General features: G+C 39.7%; 1 protein-coding gene across 6 annotated transcripts in view; it reads left to right on the forward strand.

Moving 5' to 3' along the window:
- Positions 1–24,904, forward strand: part of LOC105831277 (RNA-binding protein 42) — a 109,045-nt gene that overhangs the window by 5,860 nt on the left and 78,281 nt on the right. For 5 of the 6 annotated variants that reach the window (XM_036290320.1, XM_012671285.2, XM_036290322.1 and 2 more), the window contains exon 3: positions 22,917–23,158. In XM_036290320.1, coding sequence (XP_036146213.1) covers positions 22,917–23,158 — 242 coding nt within the window. Of the gene's footprint in view, positions 1–7,333; positions 7,356–22,916; positions 23,159–24,904 lie in introns of those variants that run through there. The other variant, XM_036290324.1, reaches the window with a different exon arrangement.

The raw sequence follows: 24,904 nt of genomic DNA on the forward strand, positions 1-24,904 counted from the left end.
ATAATGATGTCAGAATGTTAACCAATGCGTCGTTTTTTGAGAACAGAAAGATATTATAAAATCATATTTAAAAGATTTCTTAAATCGGATATCTTTAAACTGCAACTAGAGAAAAATAAAATAAAATAAAAATTTCATTTTTTTTTAATTATTTGTATCAACAGTACATACTAAATTTAAGACAAATTTTTCAAGTGAACACGTTTTATAACGGCAATATAACATGGAAGTTACATGTAATGTAACATTGTTATTCTTGTGATAAGTAGATGCTATATAACATGTAAATGACCTGTTCTGTAACATTTGTTTTACGCAAGTAATAAAACTGTTATACATTGTTTTAGCGTTACAGTCATGTAACAAAAATTGTATAATCGTAACATATAACAATCGTATCAATATTATTAGGGAACGATGCGTCGTAGTTGACTCAGAAATCAGACAACACTATAACATCCTGAATGAGAGATCCATTTGATATTAAAAAAAATTATTATAAAGATAATGTTTTTAAAAATAACAGTTTGTCTATAATTACTGTGCAAAAAAAAAATTCACAAAATCTAAATTCATCACTGAACAAAAACAGGACAATAAATGTACTATTAAATTTTTCTTAGAATATATGATCTATATAATTAACTATCTAATTAATCATTTGAACGCTTCAAAGTATTAGTGCTAAATAGATCGCAATTTCCATCAAATTATTAAGGTTATGGACAAAGATAAATTTAACAATGAAATTAAGAGGTAAATAAATTAATGCTATTTATTTTTAATGTTTTGCAAAATTTAATTGCTTTTATAAAAAATAATATAATTGCGTTAGTTTATAACTTATATATAGGTATATGTAGACAATAACAAGTACCTATATCGATGAGTCAAATTGGCGTAGCAGGTAGAGTACAAGGTTTGTCATCCTAAGGTCCCAGGTTCAAATCTACCAGCGGCAAGTAAGTATAAAATAAAATAATATAATTTAAATTTAATTAGTTATTAAAAATTTGTCCTAAATTTAGTATATGCTGTTGATAAAAATAATTTAAAAAAATGAAATTTTTATTTTATTTTATTTTTTTTTAGTTACAGTTCAAAGGTATCCGATTTAAGAAATCTTTTAGATATCAGTTTCATGATATTGTTGCGCTCCCCGAAGCACTCTCGCACTTCCACACACACACTCACTTCCGCTCGCGAACGCGGCGGAATAAGAACACGCTTTTGACGAACAAGGAACTTTATTATAAGCAGCGAACACGTTTACAACAACTCCGAGCACGTCCGCACGAGTTGACGTCTCAGGAAGTTTTAAACAAAACCATTTGTTTATACATAACTAAGCAACGCCGGGGCCGACAGACTCAGCTGACTGAAGCAATCGATATATTGATTTTTAGCGTTAAGCTTGCGCTCACAACGCGCGCAAAGCTCACGCTCGCGAAGCTCACGTTCGCAACACTACCCCCCTTCTTCAGAATTGTCGTCCCGACAATTCAAGGAGGATTTCTTCGAGGAAAACTTCCTGGACTTAGTTTCAGACGTTTCTTGCTCTACCCTGAGCCGCAGCCACAGGTTACCGAGCGACGCCTTCTTCCCCTCCACCTGCCGAAACTTCCGCTCATCCCCATCTTGGAAGTGGCCAGCTTCCAGAGCGATGCACGGAGTCCCAACCTTCCGAAGCGAAGAACTCGCCCGTTTCCTCTTCTCACATCGACGACGCTTCACTCTTCACAAGTGACTTGCGCCCTTCTTACTTGTATTTCGGACAAGGGGGGGGGGTATGACTCCGTGGTCCCCTTTAGTCCCGAAGGACTCCCAAGTCCCCGTCTCGGCATTTGCCCAAAGTCTCACGGAAAAACCACGTCCAAAAACCGTGAGCGAGACGGTCTTCTTAGAAGGAGTACCCTCTTCAGAAGACTCAATTCGTTTCTCTCCTGCTTCAGATGTAAACTTCCGACCCGAGCGTCACCAAATTCAACGTTTTATTCTGAAAAAGAAAAACAGCAGAACCAACCAGACAAAAGTAATTTTATTTTAAACCGCGTTTCCCACATTTTCAGGGCATTCAAACCGAAAATGCCCTACTTTTCCGCAAGACCAACATTCTTTAGAATTGAATTTCCCCTTTTCCCCATTTCGACCATTTTCCTTTTTAATAAAATTTTTAAACGCGGTCTTTGACTTTTCCCCGCCATTTCCTTTTTCGTTATCATTCTTTTCCCCCGCATCCCTTTTTTAGAAATTCCCCCTGTTCAAGAAATTACCCCCCTGAATAACTTTTACCGCCTTAGCCCTTTCAATCGCGATTTTTAAAGAAGTTATCCCTTCTAATTGAAGCGTTCTTTTTACGAAACCGTCCGCGAGAGAGGACACAAATTGCGCGCAAGCGATTTTGTCCCGAACCAAAAAAGGGCACTCAGGATACGCCTGCCGCGCGAGCCTCTCAAGTTCCGCCCCGAAAGAAGCAAAATCTTCCCCAAACCCCTGTCTCCGATTCGAGAAAAGCGAATAAAAATTCTGGGAATTATGCCCTTCCCCAAAACGCAACTCTAATTTCGAAACCAGCTCTGAAAAATTCACGTTTCCGAAATCCGACACATTTTCTAAAATGGAACGCGCTTTTCCCCTCAAGCACGAAGCTAGGGCCACTGTTTTCGCGGAATCCCCCCAAGAATTCGCCCGCGCTATTAAATCAAATTGGGAAAGGAATTCTTGAAGAGAAACCGTCCCATCAAAAGTATCAGGCTTTAATTTATATCCAAGCAACGTGCCCGACGAAATTTCATTCGCGGAAAAGTTATTGGAAGGACTTAGCTGTGGCGGAGCTCCTCGCTGAAGTTGGAGCTGTCGCAGCATTTCCTCCTGTTGCTCGCGTTCTCCGCGCACGCCCTGAAGCTGTTGCACGCTCTCTCGCAGGCGCTGTAGCTCCTCGTCCCGTCGCCGAAGCGTTTCAGCGAACTCCTGTTGTTGGCGCGCCTGCTCCACGCGCAGAAGACGAAGCTCCTCTAGCAGAGCTTGAAACTCCGGCGCAACCGCTCCGACACTTCCCGCAGAGGGCCCGGGAGTCTCAGGGCGTCTTCTCTTTGAAGGAACGCGCCGTCCCTCGTCGGAAATCACATCCGTTGCCATGGCCGTTGTCAAGGAAGATCCCGGAGGGGCCCCCAAAAAGTGTTGCGCTCCCCGAAGCACTCTCGCACTTCCACACACACACTCACTTCCGCTCGCGAACGCGGCGGAATAAGAACACGCTTTTGACGAACAAGGAACTTTATTATAAGCAGCGAACACGTTTACAACAACTCCGAGCACGTCCGCACGAGTTGACGTCTCAGGAAGTTCTAAACAAAACCATTTGTTTATACATAACTAAGCAACGCCGGGGCCGACAGACTCAGCTGACTGAAGCAATCGATATATTGATTTTTAGCGTTAAGCTTGCGCTCACAACGCGCGCAAAGCTCACGCTCGCGAAGCTCACGTTCGCAACAATATCTTTCTGTTCTCAAAAAACGGCGCATTGGTTAACATTCTGACATATCATTATGTTATCTTTTAGTAGTCTCTTTATGTTATCATTTTCAGAAACAGGATATGCGTATCATACGTGAAACGGAACGCATGTAACTGTTGTGTGACGGTTAGATAACATGTTATATAACATGTTATATTGCTGAGTCGGAAATTGTAACTTACATGTAAGTTACGTATAATTTCAGAGTAATATAACCTGTTATATTCGGTTACATTACTGTTACATTGCTACTATATTACTGTGTTCACTAGGTTTATTAATTAATTAAATTTAAATTATATTTTTTATTTTATTCTTACTTGCCGCTGGTAGGTAGGTTTGAACGCGGGACCTTAGGATGATGAACTTTGTACTCTATCTGCTACGCCAATTTGACTCATCGATATAAGTACTTGTTATTATCTACATATACCTATGTTATAAACTGACGCAATTATATTATTTTTTATAAAAGCAATTAAATTTTGCAAAACATTAAAAATAAATAGCATTAATTTATTTACTCATTAATTTCATTGTTAAATTTATCTTTTTCCATAACTTTAATAATTTGATGGAAATTGCGATCTATTTAGAACTAATACTTTGAAGCGTTTAAATGATTAATTAGATGGTTAACTATATAGATCATATATTCTAAGAAAAATTGAATGGTACATTTGTTATCCTGCTTTTGTTCAGTACATGATGAATTTGTGCATTTTTTTGTGCACAGTAATTGTAGACAAATCGTTATTTTTGAAAACATCTTTATGATAATTTTTTTAAATATCAAATGAATCTTATTTAGAATGTTATAGTGTTGTCTGATTTCTGAGTCAACTATGACGCATCGTTCCATAATAACATTGATTGTTATGTTACGATTATACAATTTTATACGATTATACAACGAGCGTGTTATGTTACGATTATACAATTTTCGTTACATAACTGTAACGCCAAAACGATGTATAACAAGTTATATTATTTGCGTATAACAAATGTTACATAACAGGTTATTTCCATGTTATATAGCACCTACATATCACAAAAATAACAATGTTACATTACATGTAACTTCCATGTTATATTGCCGCTATAAAACGTGTTCACTGGGTATTGATAATATTTTCATTTTTTAAATAATTTTTTTGATAGATTTTACAAGATTTTTCAAGGTCTTTTTTTCAAATATACTTGGCTAATTGTCTTGATTTTGTCTCATTTTTGAATGCATTTATGTACTTGACATATTTTTTTTATTTTTGTAAAATTTTTGATGGGTTATCATTTTTTTATTATTTTATTTGTACACCTAATTTCCATATTTTTATTGTATAACATTAGTTTATTGCGTTTTAACGATCCAAGCACGCCAAGTTTTTGCTTCACTATAATCCCGTTAGTTGATTTTAATCATTCAATTATTTGATCATCAAGCCCGTTTATTATTAAATATTTTAATAAAATGTTATTATAAATAAATTTTGTATAAATATTCTTATAGTTGGCGCATTTACTTTATATCATTATTTTTGTAGGGAAAACAATAAGACAATAAAACAATTTATCTAATATACTAGTGTTTTTTTAGGGGCGCACACACACTTGGCGCTTTTTTTTTATTTTTTTTTTAAAAAGGTAATTTTGTTTGGATATCACGATTTTTTAGTATTATGCATCTTATTTAGAGTATATATATTTTTACAATAAAAAATTATTATATATGACTTAAATTGAGTTGGATTACACGATTTATGATTTTTTTTCTTTGATGTTTAGCAATGATATGTTGGTCTGATATATGCGTAGTTTCTTGTATTTCCTTACAAATTTTGATTGCACGTTTTTGTATAGAGTTTATATTTGATTGAAGCTCCGTCTTATAACTACCAGGAAATTTATCCATAATTAATATTGCATCTTAGCTACCTAATATCTAACCATTTGGATTTTTATCACTAAGGCTTAAAGGTCTTTTTCCACTGGAAAAGAATATATATACATGTATTTCTACGTACTAACATACGCGAGAGATAATTTTAGATTATCTAAATTACGAGCAATTTTTATTGAAACTATATAGCTTCAATCATATGTAACCATATGCATGATAATATAGTACTAATGGAACTCAATAAGTCTCACAAGAAGTCGTTTAATTATGTATTAATAATAACATAATTGCCGTTGGCATCTCTCTCTCTCTCTCTCTCTCTCTCTCTCTCTCTCTCTCTCTCTCCCCCCCCCTCTCTCTCTCTCTCTTTCTCTTCGGTGAGTATAGCGTGCGGACGTACTGTTCTTCGCTCCGTATTTTTTGTGCTTTTACTGCTGGTTACTGCCCCTCGGGGCCGCTTTTTTGCAGTTGCATGGTCAGAGGCGCACTTTTCTGACACTTTCCCTCTACGGTGAGTGTCCACTTGGCTTTTGTTTGGCTCATTTTGGCAATTCTTTGATTGGATGCGTTGAATGACTCTGGATCTTTCCTTCTGTCTTATCATCTTCATTGGCTGTCTCACTTTTGCGCACGCGCTACGTCCGTCAGCCGTCTTCTTCTGCAGTGCTTCGTCTCGCCGCGTGGCTCGAGTCCCATCTTTGCTGCGTGAACTCCGCGTGACTCCTGCGTCTAACGGGCGTTCAGTTTGAAACCTCGCTATAAACTGTGAAGTGTTGACTGTATTTTGACTGTGTGCGTACAAAACTTATAATAATCGTCGAACACTGTTTTTTAGTGTGCCACCTTCACGTTGTACCGTGAGTGTTACTGTGGAGTCACTTTATTCGGACATTTTTAATAGTTTTAATAGTTGTTCTGACTTCTCCACATACTAATGCAGCCGACGTGCGCCAGGTGTAAGAAGCAGATTGCTACCGCATCGATTGTGTGTGACTGTCGGAGAGTTTCACCCCGGGTGTGTAAAATCATATTCCGTCAATAAGTACGCAGATACTTGCTGCAAGGCGCTCGCAATGTCATTAAACGCGCCTTCTACTCCAGTTGCAGAGGGGACTGCGCAACTGTCAGACTTGGCTTGCGCAACTGATTCTGTGTGTCCCCTTGCTGAGTCACTCGTGCCGTCGCGATCGCAGCTGAAATTAGAAACCAATTCTACCACGGACGCATTGTTGCTGCAGCTGGTTGAGCAACTGAGAGAGTGCAATAAGCGGTTCTCTGCATTTGCTGATGAACAACGCATAACTAACAGCGAAATGCGTGAGAAACTTGACCGGCTGAGTGACATTGCGGGCGTGGTGGAACGTAACAGTCAGCGCATTGCTTCACTCGAGCAACGCTGCACTGACCTCGTGCGTGATGTAAGTGTTTTGAGGCACGATCAGAGGTCATCAAGTCATGCTTCTAATTCGCAAACAGACAACTTGCTTATTATTTCGGGCATACCTGACTCTTTATCTACAACTCCGCTGATATTAGTTCGAAATGTGTTTGAGTCGTTCGGTGTCTCCGACCTTGCCTGTCACATCTTAGATGTTAGGGCTGCTGGTCGCCGCCAGCCGCCTGTAGCGTCCCATGCATCGCCTTCGTATCCTTCGTTGTCCTCGCGACCACTGCACGCCCATTCAACTAGCTCTTTAATTGTAACCTTGACCTCCTCCGCCGTGCGTAACAAGGTTATTTCTGCGAAGCGAGTGCGACGGGCGCTGATGTTGAGGGAGGTGGGTGACTCCGACTCCGATCGCAATATTTATGTCAATGAACTGCTCCCTAAAGATGTCTATGAGCTGCTGAAACTCACCAGGCGTGTGGCTTGTGAGAAGTCGTACCGTTACGTCTGGGTTAGCGGCGGGCATATTTATGTCTGACATTCCGATGGTAAGCCTAGCACTCCCATCGCCTCTCAGGCTGACCTGGATTCTCTTGTCTGACTACATCTTCCTTCGAACTTGTCTTTCTCTGTTAAACCATGCTCTTCTAGCCTTCAATCCTCCTGTTTTAACATCGCTCAACTCAATGCTAACTCGTTGCGCGGCCACATAGACCTTATCAGACTTCAGTTCCACAATGCTTCCCACCATGTAATATCCATATCCGAGACATGGCTTCATGAGGGTGTCTCTGATGCCCTGGTTGGCATGGATGAATACTTCCTAATTAGGAATGACCGCTTGAGTCGCACTGGTGGTGGTGTTGCATGCTATATACACAAGTCACTCAAGGCTACAGTCATTGCTGCGTCCAGTAGTAACGATAACGATAACGATACTGCCCTGAATTCCTTATCATTGAAATTCGTCTACCTCTTGGCGAAGCTGTACTATTTGCGTCCATCTACAGAAGACCTAAAGGCCACCTTTTTCACGACTTCGTAGATAAGCTTACTGCCGTCTCTCATCGTTATAAGAATATTGTCATTGGCGGCGACTTAAACTGCAACCTGTTAATGAATAACTTTGAAGCCAACTACCTGCGAGAACTTGCATCTAGTCTGTCTTTACACATAGTTCCCTCGGAGGCTACGCATCACACCTCCATCTCTGACTCGTGGTTGGATGTTTTAATTATCGATAATCCTGACAAGATCCTCTCCTTCACCAAGTCCCCTTGTCCATTCATAGCCGGTTATGATCTCCTTCATCTTTCTCTTTCCTTCCATTCCAAACCAAATATTACGCGATCCATGGTGCGGCGCTGCTTCAGGGACATCAATGGGGACGAGTTTCTCAGTTTTATCCTTGAGAAGGTGACTGAGGTTCAGTCCGAGTTTGACTCTCTGTCCGATGGAGTGGATGTTTCTCGATTGTGCAAACTCCTGTCTGGTACTCTACTTGAAGCATTGGACGTTTTTGCACCCGCTTGTGAGATCGTGACCAAGCGCCCCCCCCATCAAATGGCTTTCGGTACAACTTAAAGCCCGTCTAAAATACCGTAATCTACTCTATAAACAAGCCAAGCGGTCGGGCAGCCTCCTCGGGTTTGCTAGGTACAGACTTTTTAGGAACCAACTCAATGCCGATATCAAGCGGGCTAAGGCTGAATTTCTTTTCACCTCTCTTAACAATATCACTGACCCGGCGAAGCTCTGGAAGGGTCGACTTGGTCTCACAAAATCTAATTTCGTGTCTCCTCTTCATTTATTCAAGTCTGATGAACTGAATTCCTACTATGCTTCTGTTTCCAGTGCTTCGCCGGTGTCTTATCACGATTTTTCCTCAGCCATTACACTAATTTCTTACCCTACTAGTCGACCTCAGTTCTCTTTTTTCACTGTTTCGCCTAGCGCTGTGTACAAACTTATTGCCTCTTGACCGCCTTATTCGTACGCTTTCGGTTTCGATGGTATCCCTCTTTCTATTATACGAATGGCCTAGTCCGACATTGCTTTGTCACTCACTACTTTGTTTAACCACTCACTAAATTCTTCGGTGTTCCCGTCTGATTGGAAGCGAGCTCTTGTTTGCCCGCTCTCGAAGATTCGTGCTTCTATATCTCTATCAGACACCAGACCCATTGCAAATCTACCGGAAATTTCTAAAATTCTGGAAAGGATAGTGATCAAACAAATCACAGACTACATTGAAGAGTACAGTCTTCTAGATCACAGACAATCCGCCTATCGTCTGGGTTACAACACCCAATCTGCCCTTCTACGTGTCTGTGATGATATCAGGTTAGCGATTGATAACAGACTAGCTACCATCCTGGTTTTATTCAACTTCAGCAAGGCATTTGACACCGTCCCCCATCTTCTTTTGCTTACCAAACTCAAAAGCCTTGGTTTCTCTGAGACTGTTCTTACCTGGCTCTTCTCATATCTGACTGGCAGAACTCAGGCTGTTGTTGATGATTCTGGGATTCGTTCGGAATGGCTACCCACATCTCTAGGCGTTCCGCAGGGTTCTATTCTCGGCCCACTACTGTTCTCTCTCTTCGTCAACGACATAAGTAAGGTCTTGTTATTCTCCAACCATATGCTTTTTGCCGATGACCTCCAAATATATCTTTCCTGCTCACCCGCAGAGATAGTTCATGGCCTGGAACGGATCACCAAGGATGCAACTGCTATCTCCGAATATGCGAGAGCAAACGGACTTAAACTTAATCTAGCCAAATCTAAAGTGATAGTTTTTGCCAGCCAGGGGTACTCTAGAAACATCGACTTGGACCTATTACCACCTGTCACTGTCGACCAGACCAGACTACCTTTCGTCAGTGAGGTTTGTAACTTGGGTGTCACATTGACCTCAAACCTCTCATGGAGAAAACACGTTGTGCACATCTCTCAGGCTGTTCATTATGCTTTATATAAACTTAAATTCAATAAAAATGCTCTCTCTACCAAGCTCAGGATCAAACTTGTTAATAGCCTCATTCTTCCGCACATTGACTACTGTTGCCTTGTATATCATGATTTAAGTTCCGAACTTAATACTAAATTGCAACGCTTAGTCAATTGCTGCATAAGATTTATCTTCAATCTTAGACGGGATGAGCATATTACGCCATACCGACGCAGTTTGGGATGGCTTTCTGTTAAGAGCAGAAGGCTTTACTTTCTTGGCTGTTTGACCTACCGTATTCTACATTTACCCTCCCCTTCGTATCTAAGTGAACTCCCCCCCCCCCCTGACCCTCTGGTCAGGAGATCTGATCGTTCCACGTCCCAGTCCTCCACCTTCCTCATCCTTTCTCATCGTACTATTATCTATAGAAACTCTTTTCGCCTTTCCGCTATTTATTTTTGGCACTCACTCCCAGACCACATCATCTCCGCGTCCTCTCTGGATTCCTTTAAGGTTCTCCTTTGCACGTTCTTGAATGAGTCTGAGCCTGTGATTACCGTCGAATAGTCGTACTATATCGCTTTTTACGCGAATACTCGGTTTTAGTACTTAAGAATAGATGCATGCATACAATACAATGCAGAATTATGATTTAGTCTTATCTTATCTCTCAGCTATTTCTGTTTGGCTTCAAAGTTTTTCAAAAGTTTTTCAAAAGTTTTTCAAAAGTTTTTCAAAGTTTTTCACTCTATATGGTTTTCACTTCATCAGTCTTTCATCTTCCATGTCTCATCTCATCATCACCTGTTCTTTTACTCTACATTTCTACTTAGTCTTTACTACAAATTTTACACTCAGCGCTGTTAGTTCTTCTATCAACCTTGAGCTGTTCTTTCATGTCTCTCGCTCTCCATGATGTCATTGTCCCCCTATTCTCACCTCATCTATCTCATTATCCACCATTTAAACTTAGGTTTATGTATACTTTAGTGTTTATCTTTCTGCGAATCTTGTATATAAATCTAGTAACTTAAGCTTTCTTATATTTGCTTTACTTTTACTTAAATACTGTTACTATTTTTAATAGCTCTGTTCCTTAGCTTACACTATGCATGTGCTGATTTGCGCTTCAACTTATTCTCTTGTATTTTTAGCATCTTTATACCGTTGTTGTTCTCTAATTATTATAACTTACGTCTGTACTTATTTTATCTTTTGCCCTTCAGCTTTTGCTTGGGCATAATAAAGTGTATCATCATCATCATCATCATCTCTCCCTCTCTCCCTCTCTCTTCCTCTCTCTCTATCTCTCCCTCTCTCCCTCCCTCCCTCTCCCTCTTTTTCTCCTTCTCTCTCTCTCTCTCTCTCTCTCTCTCTCTCTCTCTCTCTTAATTTGACAATAACGCTCTTTCTAGCATACATAATTATAATTTATTTACATGTGTAACATAACTTACTTTATTTTTACTTTTTCTTACTCTTCCTTCTTATTTTTTCCTTTGGTGATTATTTTTTTCTTTGGTGAACGAAGGCGAGCGGTACGTTTAATAAATTGCCGCGTTTTTGGACAAATCTTTGTTCCCTTCGCAGATGCTCTTTTTCTCTCTTTTTTTACTCGCCTAAACTATTCTTCCTTTCTAGTTCAACTTTAAGTAAAGTGTTTCATTCTCTTTTTTTTAATAACTAAAAATAAAACATGACACAAAGTAGTGACTTATTTCAGAATACTTATTTTCTTTAAGAAATGAAAATTTTGTGTAATTTATCTGATTCTACAACGCACAGTACGTTAACCAATCTCCAAATTCGGCATAGCCGTATTTTCCTTTGCAATATAATACACGTACAGAAACACAAATAACTCGCCACTAACCTTGCGCGCATTATTAACCTCGAACTGTCACATTATCACCGTGAAACTCGTCGCGGATTCGACTGTTAATCACATACGTAGAAAAGCGATAACAAAACGTGCATTTCTTGGATCTACACGACTTTTCTTATAAGAGATTATTATTATTAATTTTTTATATATAATTTTTTACTCTCGCAAAGCGAATAACGGCGATTTATCATTATATCAATATATAGTTTACATCAACATTTTATAAGAGACCTGTCACAAGTAAATGCCCTCTAGTGTTGAATTCATGCACTGGACAAGAATTAGGGCGATGATGACGTATCTTAAATGAAAAATTTACAATTCGGACTTTGCGTCACGGCTTCGTTCGGACTTTGTCCACCCCCCATGCAGCATAAAAAGATTGCAGCAATATTGTGGCAACATTTCAACGCAAGATTGCATAAACGTTGTGAAATGTTGCTGCAAGATCGCAGCAATGGTAAAATGTCCGCTTTCAGAAATATTGTTACGTAATATTGTAGCAATATTGCAGTAAAATATGTATGCAATATTCAGAAAAAGGTTATTCAAAATAATTTATCTGATTTTAAATAACTATTTTGAATTTAACAAATACAGAGTGATTAGTGAAATTTCAACCAAAAGATAAACTTTGCAAGTTTTGTTTTTATCTTATATAAGTACATTTATAAGATGAGAGACAAAACTTGCAAAATTTATCTTTTGGTTGACGTAATCACTAATCACTCTGTTGTTAAATATAGTTATTTAAAACCGAATGAATTAATCGGATGATCGTTTGGTTGATGTCACTATAATCACTTTGTATTTGTTAAATTTAAAAATACAGTTATTTGAAATAATTTTGAATAATCTTGTACTTTGTTATACACGAATTTACATAATAATAGTTTTACACACAAAGTAAAACTACTCCAGAATGCATATATCTCTATAGACGAAAAATTTTAAATAATATAGAACGATCACTTTTACATTATTTTTGAAAAGTTACTGTAATATATTTATTCAAACTGTATTGAATATTAATTTTATCTATTTTCACTATTTTAATAATATTTTAAAATGTTGCTGCATTATTGCTGAAGTAATATTGTAAAATAATGTCTTTGCAATATCTCTGAAACATTACATCGCAATATGCAACGTTGCAGCAATGTTGCTGCAAGCTTTTGTGCTGTATGGGCCGTAGGGCACGTAGAGTAAAAATAAAAACAGTTTTCTTATCCCCGTTGAAAAGATGAGATGGAAATTCATACAAAACCAGCTAAAATTCATGGGAATTCACATATATGTGGATAACTATCTGAATTTCCATGTCATCTTTTCAACAGGGATACAAATCAAATCTAAGCTTTCGATTGAGCCTAATTAGAACTCGATCGTTATTGAGATCTGATAATCTCAAGTGCTCGTAAGTCGCATACTTGCATATATATATATACGGGGCGGTCTCGCGCTGCGTGTTCACTTGGCGCGAGACATTACCGTGTCTCTTGATTTGATATTATGCAAAATTTCGACACAATTTTTGTATGCTCTAATTTTGTTGACTAGTATATTAAAATATACTATTATTAAATTATGTAATTTTGTTTATAGTTTTAAAGGCTTTCGAAAAACCGATCTTTTAAATGTTTTCCACAATTTTGTCTTTTTTTAAATAGAAAAATTTATTTAGAAGAATTGAAATGTGTTTGTAAAACCTGCATTTGTGTCTGTCTTTCTAAATAACTAAGTAATGGTCCGTATAAAGTCAGACTAAATTAATTTGTCACAAAGTTTCTGTTTTTGAAGTATTTTTTAATTTAAGATAATGTTAATTACAAAGAAATACAAAACAAATAGTAATAAATAACAATTAATATATTTTAAAGTAAAATATAAGTTTTATTTATATTACTTCTATATAATTCAAACAAAAAGCTTACATATTTTATAATTTAAACAAAAAGGTTTTAATGTTTTAAGCAGATTATAGAATGAGCTACATAAAATTTTTTAATGAATAAGATTACAATTTTTTTAAAAACTTAACCTTACAGTTTTGTTCTGGGCTGAGAGAGAGAGAGAGAGAGGGAGAGAGAGACATTTTCAATCTTCCTGCATGAATGACAAAGCGTCGCCTGTTTTCTTTTTCTATTCACACCTTTTTCTCTCTCTCGGCACGGGTCATCGGATGCGCTCGACCAATCTCGTTTTGTTTTTGGCAACGGAGCATGATCGGAGGAGCTCTTTAATCTGCATCGGGTGCAATCGACTTGCTCCGTCATCTATCGGCTTGGCGTTGCTGACCGAGGATTTTGTTTTGTTGTTATTATGTGGTTATCAACCCCGCCGGCGTCTCTCTCTGATTTTTTGCTTTATCGCTCTCTGTGAATGCATCGAACACGAGGTTCGTCATCTTTCGAAAGGTCTGGGTGCGTCGAAAACGTGATTCATTATCTTGGGAAGCGGTGTGCTATATTTGTAATAATCAGCAACCTTCTGCACGATTCTGCGAAGCGCAGAAAGGATCGACAGCTCCATTTTGCGTTCACGGATCACGGGATCGCCGCTGCGGGGAGCCCTTTGAGACGGGCTATTAAGAGTGATTTTTTATCGGATTGAGGCGTTTAAGCCACGTCATATCATCATCCCCTCAAAAGGTATTTTTTCGAGAACGAATTTTCCTTCGAAAGGAATCGACGGACTGCAATAGCGTTTCGCGCCATGAGGCGTCATGCACGCACGCGACCGCGTGAAAGCACGTAGGTCATCTCTCTCGCTCTCGTGAGCGTCATCTGACCATTCACATTGTAGGTCTCTCTCTCGCTCTCGTGAGCGTCATCTGACCATTAACGCATTTCATCGTAAGTTTAATACGACTTGCGTGAATCTAAATAATTTGAAAAACATTAATTGATTATTTCCAGATAAATTGATAATGATGTTTTTTTCAAGTGTATAATTTTATTGTACTTAAAAATTGAATTTTAACATTGCAAAACTTATTATTTTGTTAGAAGAAGTACGCAACATTCGAAATGTGTAATCAATAATGATAAATAAATGGAAACATATTCGTGTTTTTTTAAAAATTAACACGTGGTCTCCTCTGTATGATCCATAAGCTATCTTTGTAATTCCAAAGCATTTTTCTTTCTTATATTGAGTTTCCCAAACATTTTGGTCCTTCGAGCCGGATAGCATCGTCAAGGGCAGGCCACGTTAATTGTTTACACATAATCATATGTGCGTATTTGGAAAAATTTCTTTAATTAATGCATGATCTTAATTAATTTCCCTTTTTTTCTCCCCTTTCCACCACCTCAAAAGGTTGGTAGGAAAATTTTCAGCATATTAGATCGACGTTACTTAAAGGGTTAACTACGATAAATAAAGGCTCACGTTCAAAACTGGATTTGGTGAGCCAACCGGAAGTCACTCGCCCAATCAATCATGACATCGCGCATTTCAATACAATTGAACCGATTTCTGCGCATCCAGAATATTCTCCAGGACTCATTGGAGGGGGAAACCGAAAGCATGACTCGGGGCCTCATTAAATCACGGCTGGAGATGCTTGAAGAGGATTGGGCCGAATTCCGCGCGGAGCATAACTCCTTAAGCCTCGACGAATCGGATGACCCGGAAAAACGATTATACATGATTACTAAAACGTTCGATCGCTGCCGCGAATTCGTCATACAGGCACGAGCAACGCTGCGGTCTCGTCAGGATGACCTTGAATCAATGAACACTTCGTCTCAAGCCTCGACAATCTCCATGACCGCGCAGCCTGCAACGAACAGTAGACGAGGGCTGCCTCGACTTGGCCTTCAGAAATTTTCGGGCGATTATTGCGAATGGCGGCCGTTCCGGGACATGTTCCTCTCAATGGTAGGGAACAATCCCACACTGGATGACGTGGAAAAAATGCACTACTTAAAGTCAAGCTTAACGGGAGCCGCCGCGAAGCTGGTGAGAAACATTTCGACATCATCCGATTCCTACGCTATCGCATGGAAAAAATTGGTTTCGCGGTATGAAAATGAGCGGCTTCTGATCACCGCTCACCTCGATAGAATCGCGGATTTAAAACGATTGCAATCAAAATCAGTTCGCGCCCTGAATGATCTTCTATCAACCGTGTCTGATTCGCTTGACGCGCTAAATGGACTTGGATGCACCGACACCTGGGACGCAATGCTGGTACATCGACTATCTCGCCTGTTGGATGCCGACACCCGGGAGTTATGGGAGGTAAAGTTGGGCACAACTTCTAGGTTTCCTACGTTTGAGCAGTTTGAAGAATTCTTGGTAGGTCAGGCGCGCGCTTGGGAGAGCTTGCAATCGGAGACCGACGGCAAGTCGAACGGGAAAGGCCGATTTTCACGGTCGTCTGGCAAGCCTGATAATAAATCACGGAGTCTGGTTGCCACCACATCTCAAACAGGCAGCCTGTCATGCCGAGTATGCAAAGAAGAGCATTATTTACACGCCTGTCCTCAGTTCCGGGCAATGAACAATCAAAAACGGCGACGAATCATAACGGAGAAACGCCTGTGCTTTAACTGTTTCGGTACTCATTCTGTTGCCCGTTGCTCGAACACGAAACGGTGCATCAAGTGCGGACAAAAGCACCACTCAATGATACACGAAAGCGTGCATTCCGGCCAATCGAAAGCATCATCGACGAACACGAATATCGAAAGCTCCAGGAAACCAGACTCAAAGGATAATGAGACGCAACAAAAGTCATCAGAAAAATGACTACAAGCCACTTTTGCACATCACGTAGAGACATCCGCTGATACACGTCGCGCCACATTACTCGCCACCTGTCGGATATCGATAACCACTCCCGACGGAGGCTTCAAGATAGCTCGAATGCTTATCGATTCAGGATCGGAATTATCATTCATCACAGAAGAATTAGTGAGGTCTCTGCGGTTACCCCGCACCAAGGCTTCCATCCCGCTTCTTGGCATTGGCGGAACGCCTTCCGGCCGCACACGTGGACGTGTCACCGTGCCGTTATCTTCGATACACGACTCTTCGATCACGTACGACCTGCACGCCTACATTCTTCCGCGAGTGACCTTTCAGCTACCCACTTTTGAGATTCCAACAAGTGAATGGGTGCATTTTCAAGGAATACAATTAGCTGATCCTGATTTCGGACGCCCTAATTTGATTCAGATCATTCTGGGAGCGGATGCCTACGGCCATATTATCAAACCAGACTTGATTCAAGGCGATCCATCGTCGCCGATCGCCCGATCTACCATCTTCGGTTGGATTGTGTCTGGACCGGTGAACACTGAAGAAATCAGCGACGCAGTCGAGAGTTATCACTGTTCCATCGACCATCAATTACATCAGTTGTTGAAAAAATTCTGGGAACAGGAGGAACTCCCACCGACTAAGTTCACCTCCCTCAGCCCCGAGGAAGCAGAATGCGAAGCATTCTTTTGTTCCACTCATCGACGTGATGAGAACGGTCGATATGTAGTGCGACTACCTTTGAAGTCGCCACCTACAGAACTTGGCAACTCTTCTGCTGTCGCCTTCAGCAGCTTGATTCGACTTCGTCGACGGTTTGACAAGGATCCACCCTATCAACAATTATACACGAATTTCATGCTGGAATATCTGGAGCTCGGACACATGGAGCCCGTGCCTCATTTGGAAATAGATCGCCATCCAGCTTACTATATGCCACATCACGGAGTTTACCGCGAACATAGCGAAACCACAAAACTACGGGTGGTTTTCAATGGCTCGAGTCGTTCCGATAATGGAGTTTCTGTTAATGATATCTTATACCCAGGAGCCAAACTACAAACCGACATATTCGACGTTCTGCTTCGGTTTCGACAGCATCAGGTTGTCTTCTCGACGGACGTGGTTAAAATGTACCGCCAAATCATCATCCATGAGGAGGAACGGGACCTTCAAAGGATTTATTGGTTTGATGATCATCAAACGCCCCATTCATATCGACTCACGACTGTGACTTATGGCCTTAATTGCGCACCCTTTCTAGCTCTTCGGGTCATCGAGCAATTAATTATCGATGAAGGTCATCGATTTCCTAAAGCAGTGGCAGCACTGAGTAAGGGTCGTTATATCGACGACATTTTCGGGGGAGCCGACTCGATAGAAGAAACGATGGAAATCATAAATCAACTGACGCTTCTCTGTACGGCGGGCGGGTTTCCGCTACAAAAGTGGAATAGCAATTTGCAAGAGATTCTACGACGCATGGCAGTCACTCCAAATAAAGACGTACCAATTACTCAGAGCCACTCGTCCAGAGTAAAGACGTTAGGACTCTGCTGGTGTCCGGAAACAGACGAATTTGAATTTACGTCGTTGCCGATGCCAAGCTGTGTCATCACAAAGAGAACCGTCCTCTCCGAGATCGCACAATTATACGACCCACTTGGTCTCCTATCCCCGGTTGTGATACGGGCAAAAATGTTGCTTCAGGAACTTTGGGTTGCAAAGATTGGATGGGATGACTCGCTGCCTCCGGAGCTCGAAACCCGCTGGAACAGTTTTCGTCAAGACTTACCGCTTTTAAGCCAACTCAAATTTCCACGTTGGCTACACATTTGTTTGAAAGCAAAAGCAATAGAATTACATGGATTCTCAGATGCTTCGCAGTTGGCCATGGCTGCGGTCGTCTATGTCAAGGTCTCTAGCGAAACGGAAGAAACCTCTCTGTCTCTCATATGTGCCAAAACGAAGGTAGCGCCTTTAAAACGCATGACCATACCCAGATTGGAATTGACTGCTGCTGTCATGGTATCTCGTCTCCTTCTAAAGGTTCAACGAACCCTGAATTTGACAGATTGCCCTACGTATTTATGGACGGATTCGGCCGTAACATTGGCTTGGATCACGACTCACCCATCACGATGGAAAAAATTCGTACGTAATCGCACCACTGTTATTCAAGAAACCACTCCATCGGCCACCTGGCGATTTGTTCCTGGCAAGGACAATCCAGCAGATTGTGCATCACGGGGAATTAACAGCGCCCAATTGAAGCACCACCCCCTGTGGTAGTCGGGACCTGCTTGGTTACGTCGGGATCCACATCATTGGCCAAATGTCAATGCACCACCTACACCTCACCTCGAACAAGAAAAAAGACCGCATCACGCCATGGCAACTACGAAAGCTGCGGTGCCCACTTGTTGGGAATTGCTGGCACGATATTCCTCTCTGCCAAAACTTTTGAGAGTTACCGCACTTGTTCAGAAAGCAGCTGAACGTTTTCGATTTTCGCACTCGCCTACTTTGGATAGCCCGCTGACGCCGCCCGAGCTGAGACGAAGTCGTCAGTTCTGGATTCGACTCGTGCAGAGAGCATACTTTCTCGAGGAGATCGGATTGCTATCCACCGGAAAATACCTACCACGATCGAATCCGTTGATACGTCTAACACCAATCCTGGATAGTGATGATCTTCTCCGAGTGGGGGGAAGACTTGAGAATTCACCATTAGAACCGGAATCGAAACACCCGTACATAATACCTAGGCACTCACTTCTAACCACTTTAATAATTGCAGACTCTCACGCCCAAACCCTACACGGGGGAACGCAACTTAATTAAGCGCACATACGCCAAACCTACTGGATCGTTGGAGGTCGAGCTCCGGTAAGATCACATATACTACGTTGCGTGCGTTGCGCGCGTCATCGAAAACAACGGGCACAAAAACTTATGGGACAATTGCCAACTGCTAGAGTAACTCCGGCCCGAGCATTCCTAAATGCCGGGGTCGATTACGCTGGTCCCATAATAATCAAGACTTGGCGCGGACGAGCCGCCCGAACTTACAAGGGATACCTAGCCATCTTCATTTGTTTTGCCACCTCTGCTGTGCACTTGGAAGTCGTGACGGAATACAGCACGGAAGCCTTTATGGCAGCATACAAGAGATTCTGCAGTCGACGCGGAATCTGTGCGACCCTGCACAGCGACTGCGGAACAAATTTCGTTGGGGCCGATGCAGAACTTCGCAAACTCTTCAACTCAGCCTCTCAGGAGCTGAAAGACTTAACGAGCCTGCTGGCCGATTGCGGGACTGAGTGGAAATTCATACCACCGGCGACCCCTCACTTCGGCGGCATATGGGAAGCTGCTGTAAAATCGACAAAGTTCCACCTACGTCGAATCATTGGGGACTCATTATTAACTTATGAGGAACTTTCCACCCTTATGTCACAGATTGAAGCTGTTCTAAACTCCAGGCCCATCTCTCCGATGTCTGATGATAGCGAGGACTTGTCGATCCTGACACCGGGACATTTCTTGATCGGGGATGCGATCCATACCATTCCTGAATCAAACCTGATCGAAGAATCATCACGTTTATCCCGTTGGCAATTAATCCGTCAAAAGATGGAGCTATTCTGGAAGCGTTGGACAACCGAGTGCCTTCAACGTTATCAGGCGATATTCAAATGGCATCACCCATCAAATGAATTGAGAGAAGGTTCTCTGGTATTTCTGTTGGATAAGCGTTACCCACCAACCAAGTGGCCGCTAGCTCGTGTAGTGAAACTACACCCAGGACAGGATGGACTCACTCGAGTGGTAACAGTCAGAACATCTACTTCGACACTCAAAAGACCCATCACCAAAGTTTGCATTCTGCCGATCGAACCGGAAAACCGGATATTCGGCAACGAAGTTCCCGAAGGCGGGCGAGAAAATGTTCTGGGCTGAGAGAGAGAGAGAGAGGGAGAGAGAGACATTCTCAATCTTCCTGCATGAATGACAAAGCGTCGCCTGTTTTCTTTTTCTATTCACACCTTTTTCTCTCTCTCGGCACGGGTCATCGGATGCGCTCGACCGATCTCGTTTTGTTTTCGGCAACGGAGCATGATCGGAGGAGCTCTTTAATCTGCATCGGGTGCAATCGACTTGCTCCGTCATCTATCGGCTTGGCGTTGCTGACCGAGGATTTTGTTTTGTTGTTATTATGTGGTTATCAACCCCGCCGGCGTCTCTCTCTGATTTTTTGCTTTATCGCTCTCTGTGAATGCATCGAACACGAGGTTCGTCATCTTTCGAAAGGTCTGGGTGCGTCGAAAACGTGATTCATTATCTTGGGAAGCGGTGTGCTATATTTGTAATAATCAGCAACCTTCTGCACGATTCTGCGAAGCGCAGAAAGGATCGACAGCTCCATTTTGCGTTCACGGATCACGGGATCGCCGCTGCGGGGAGCCCTTTGAGACGGGCTATTAAGAGTGATTTTTTATCGGATTGAGGCGTTTAAGCCACGTCATATCATCATCCCCTCAAAAGGTATTTTTTCGAGAACGAATTTTCCTTCGAAAAGAATCGACGGACTGCAATAGCGTTTCGCGCCATGAGGCGTCATGCACGCACGCGACCGCGTGAAAGCACGTAGGTCATCTCTCTCGCTCTCGTGAGCGTCATCTGACCATTCACATTGTAGGTCTCTCTCTCGCTCTCGTGAGCGTCATCTGACCATTAACGCATTTCATCGTAAGTTTAATACGACTTGCGTGAATCTAAATAATTTGAAAAACATTAATTGATTATTTCCAGATAAATTGATAATGATGTTTATTTCAAGTGTATAATTTTATTGTACTTAAAAATTGAATTTTAACATTGCAAAACTTATTATTTTGTTAGAAGAAGTACGCAACATTCGAAATGTGTAATCAATAATGATAAATAAATGGAAACATATTCGTGTTTTTTTTTAAATTAACACGTGGTCTCCTCTGTATGATCCATAAGCTATCTTTGTAATTCCAAAGCATTTTTCTTTCTTATATTGAGTTTCCCAAACAAGTTTTAAGAACTAATAAACCTTATCCAGATAGTACACAATATTTATGACGAATATTTATAAACATTTGTATTTTAAAAAAATATTATATTAATATTTTACATTTTATATTACATAAAAGAAAAAAATATTAAAATATTTATTCAACATATTATTTAAATATAAACTTGTATAATATTTATGGCAAATAATTAAATATTAATTAATCATATTTTGTAAATATACCTATAAACATCTTTTATTTTTCTTAAATATTGTACAAAATATTTATTATTCTATATTTTAATAATATATTAAATAACGATTATATAAGATTTGAAAAAAATGTAATCTAATATACTAAATAATCTAATATACTAAAAAAATGTAATTTAATATACTAAATAAAAATTTGGGTATTTTATAATTTTTACTTCATAAATAATTAAGTACTAAATTTTTTATTTTTGTTATATCATTATAATGACATCTTAACAATACGAGTATATTTCTGATGAGAATGTTCATGATGAGTCGTAGCATCAGATACATTTTGTGTATGTGATCGACGGTCTTGAAGCAGCAGTGGAGGGATAATACTGCCTCAGAAAATTGAGGAGTAAACATTTACATTAGGGGACACGGCTCCGGTGACCTTGATCTTGACATATGCTTAGATGAAAATACTGATTAACTTTTCCTTAGAAATTTATTAGTCTCATATAGTTTCCAAGATATATAAAATAAAAAAATATTAATTATTATTTAAATTAATAAAAATTTTTTATAATTTTAATGTAGATATATTTTATTGAGTTTATCACTCTAACTTTCAAACATTTTACTTGATAACTATTGTTTATTGTGTGGGATGAATTTTGTTTCATGTAAAAAATTGAAAACTCATTTGAAACAGCACAAAAATTTACCTCATTGCAAGTTGTAAACATTGGGGGGGGGGAGAAGAATGAATCTTGCTATCTTTATCATTGATAAACACTAAGAAACTCATGAAAACGCATACTGATGGTACAAATGAAGTATGATTATTCAATAAGCAAAAAGTCATTGTAACGTTATTATAACGATATTCATTAACATACATATTAACATTTTCAAGTATGTAGTTTTTAATGTTGTATGCAGTATCATTATGAACATATTCTGATATCTGGAAGAGTTTCAGTTATGTTGAAATAACATATGCCATGCCATTATAAATAATATTGTATTTATATTTTTTAACAATGTAATGTTTCTCATAACATAAAATCAATAAGGAAACAAAATTAACGTAACATCATATAAACATTGCGATAATGTTAATTGTATATAAATTGTTATTTATAAGTTAATATAGTTAATGGAAAGGAGTTAATGTAGATAATGTAGATAATAGTTAAAGAGTGTAAAAGATAATTTTTCAGTTCTAATTTATTAAATATAAATTTCAGATTTGAAGCTGAAATTGGGGGACAGCTTGTAACGCCAATTGTAAGGCCAGTTATTGGTGCGAATACGTATAATCAAGTTGCTAGGCAATTAGAACAGCATGAACTTACTACACCAGTGGTTGCAGCGGCTGCAGCAGCAACATTAGCATTTCCTCCGATGATTGGGTTTCCACCGCCACCACCACCTCCGCCTCCTCCTCCGCCATCGCCGATGCTGATCCCTCAACAAGTAACGCGGCAAGGTAGAATTGAATTACACTGATAAGAGAAAAAGAACGAGAAAGAGTTGACTGCATATTTTTTACTTAATTAAATTTATTATAACACATGGAATTTAGAACAGTTTATGTTGGATCTAATCATATGAACTTTCCACTTGACATAATTATGAAATATTACAAATACTCAATACTAGACAATTAAATTACCTTTGTTTTAGTTCAATTAAGTACTTTTATTGTAAAACTTTTGTATAAAACATTTTTTAATATTTTGTTTAGTTTACGAGATATATCGAAAAAATGAAAAATGTCTCAATCTTTGAAGGGTGGTTTCACCCCTTTAAACCGTTTGGGCAGCTACAATAAATTTCTAAATTCATGTATTTACCCCCTCTACATTTATGCCAAGTTTCATTAAAATCAGAATTTTTGAGTTCGCGAGGTTCCCTTGTAAGTAAAACTACTTTAAGCAAATTTCTTCGCGTTAAGATCTTGCTTAGTTCTTTAAAACAGAATTCTCCTTCACAAAATAAACAGTGGTTAGCATTTATTTCTCTGCTGATAGTGAATACAGATGAAATAATGCCGTTTAAATTAGCATGTAACGTTACATAAGTCAGGCGTTTACCTATTATTCAAAACAAAATTTTAATAAGCTGAAAATAACTAAAAATACAAATATATAAAAATTACGGAATGCATCCTTACTTTGAATGAAAAGATATGTGCCAAATTTTTTAAAAGATTTTTTATGTCGATTATTTTTCGGATTTATTTGAGAATTATTGAGAATTGCTGTTTCAAAAAGTTGTTTAAAAAAACCGTCAATATTATTTGGAACCGAAGCAATACATTTTTTAACCCATTAAGTTCCAAACGGACAGTTTTCTGTGACTTTTTTCAGTGGTATTTTACACTATAAATCTAATCCTCAAAAAATTTTACATCAATCTTTTCTTATGTAAAATTTCCTGAACTTTTAAAATCTGTTAGAATTTCTAAAAAATGCGGACAAGTTATGTTAATTTATTTGCAAAAAAGCTTATTTTTTTACTGAAATGTTTTTTTCAATCAATATTTACACATAGAAAACGGATGAGAAGTGAATCAGTGAGATATCTCTGAGAAATAAAAATCTTGCGTTTATGGACCATGAACTATCAAATGTGAGTAGATATAATTTGCCCAGTTCGAAATGGCCACGCGTAAATTTGACCACGTTTGAAATAGCCACTTTCGGAATGGCCACGGGAAATATTGCATGGAGTTCAATTTGCCTACGTTTAAAACTGCCACGTCCGAAACAACTAAGTCCGAAATGGCCACGTTCGGAATGGCCACGTTAGAAACGGCCATGTTCGGAATGGCTACGTTTGGAATGGTCACGGTGAATATTGCACGGAGTTTAATTTGCCCACGTTCGAAACGACCACGTCTGAAACGGCCACATCCGAAATGGCCATGTTTGAAACGGCCACGTTTGGAATGGCCACGGGAAATATTGCACAGAGTTCAATTTGCTCACGTCCGAAATGGCCACGTTCGAAACGACCACGTCCGAAACGGCCACATCCGAAACGGCTACGTTCGGAATGGCCACGTTTGAAACGACCACGTTCGTGATAGCCACGTTCGTAATGGCCACGTTCGGAACGGCCACGTTTGAAATGGCCACGTTTGAAATGATCACGTTTGAAATTGCCACGTTTGAAACGACCACATTCGTAATGGCCACGTTCGAAAGAGTGGCACCCGTTTGCCCACGTC

This window comes from Monomorium pharaonis, chromosome 7 (assembly GCF_013373865.1).
Source record: "Monomorium pharaonis isolate MP-MQ-018 chromosome 7, ASM1337386v2, whole genome shotgun sequence".
NCBI classification, from domain to species: domain Eukaryota; kingdom Metazoa; phylum Arthropoda; class Insecta; order Hymenoptera; family Formicidae; genus Monomorium; species Monomorium pharaonis.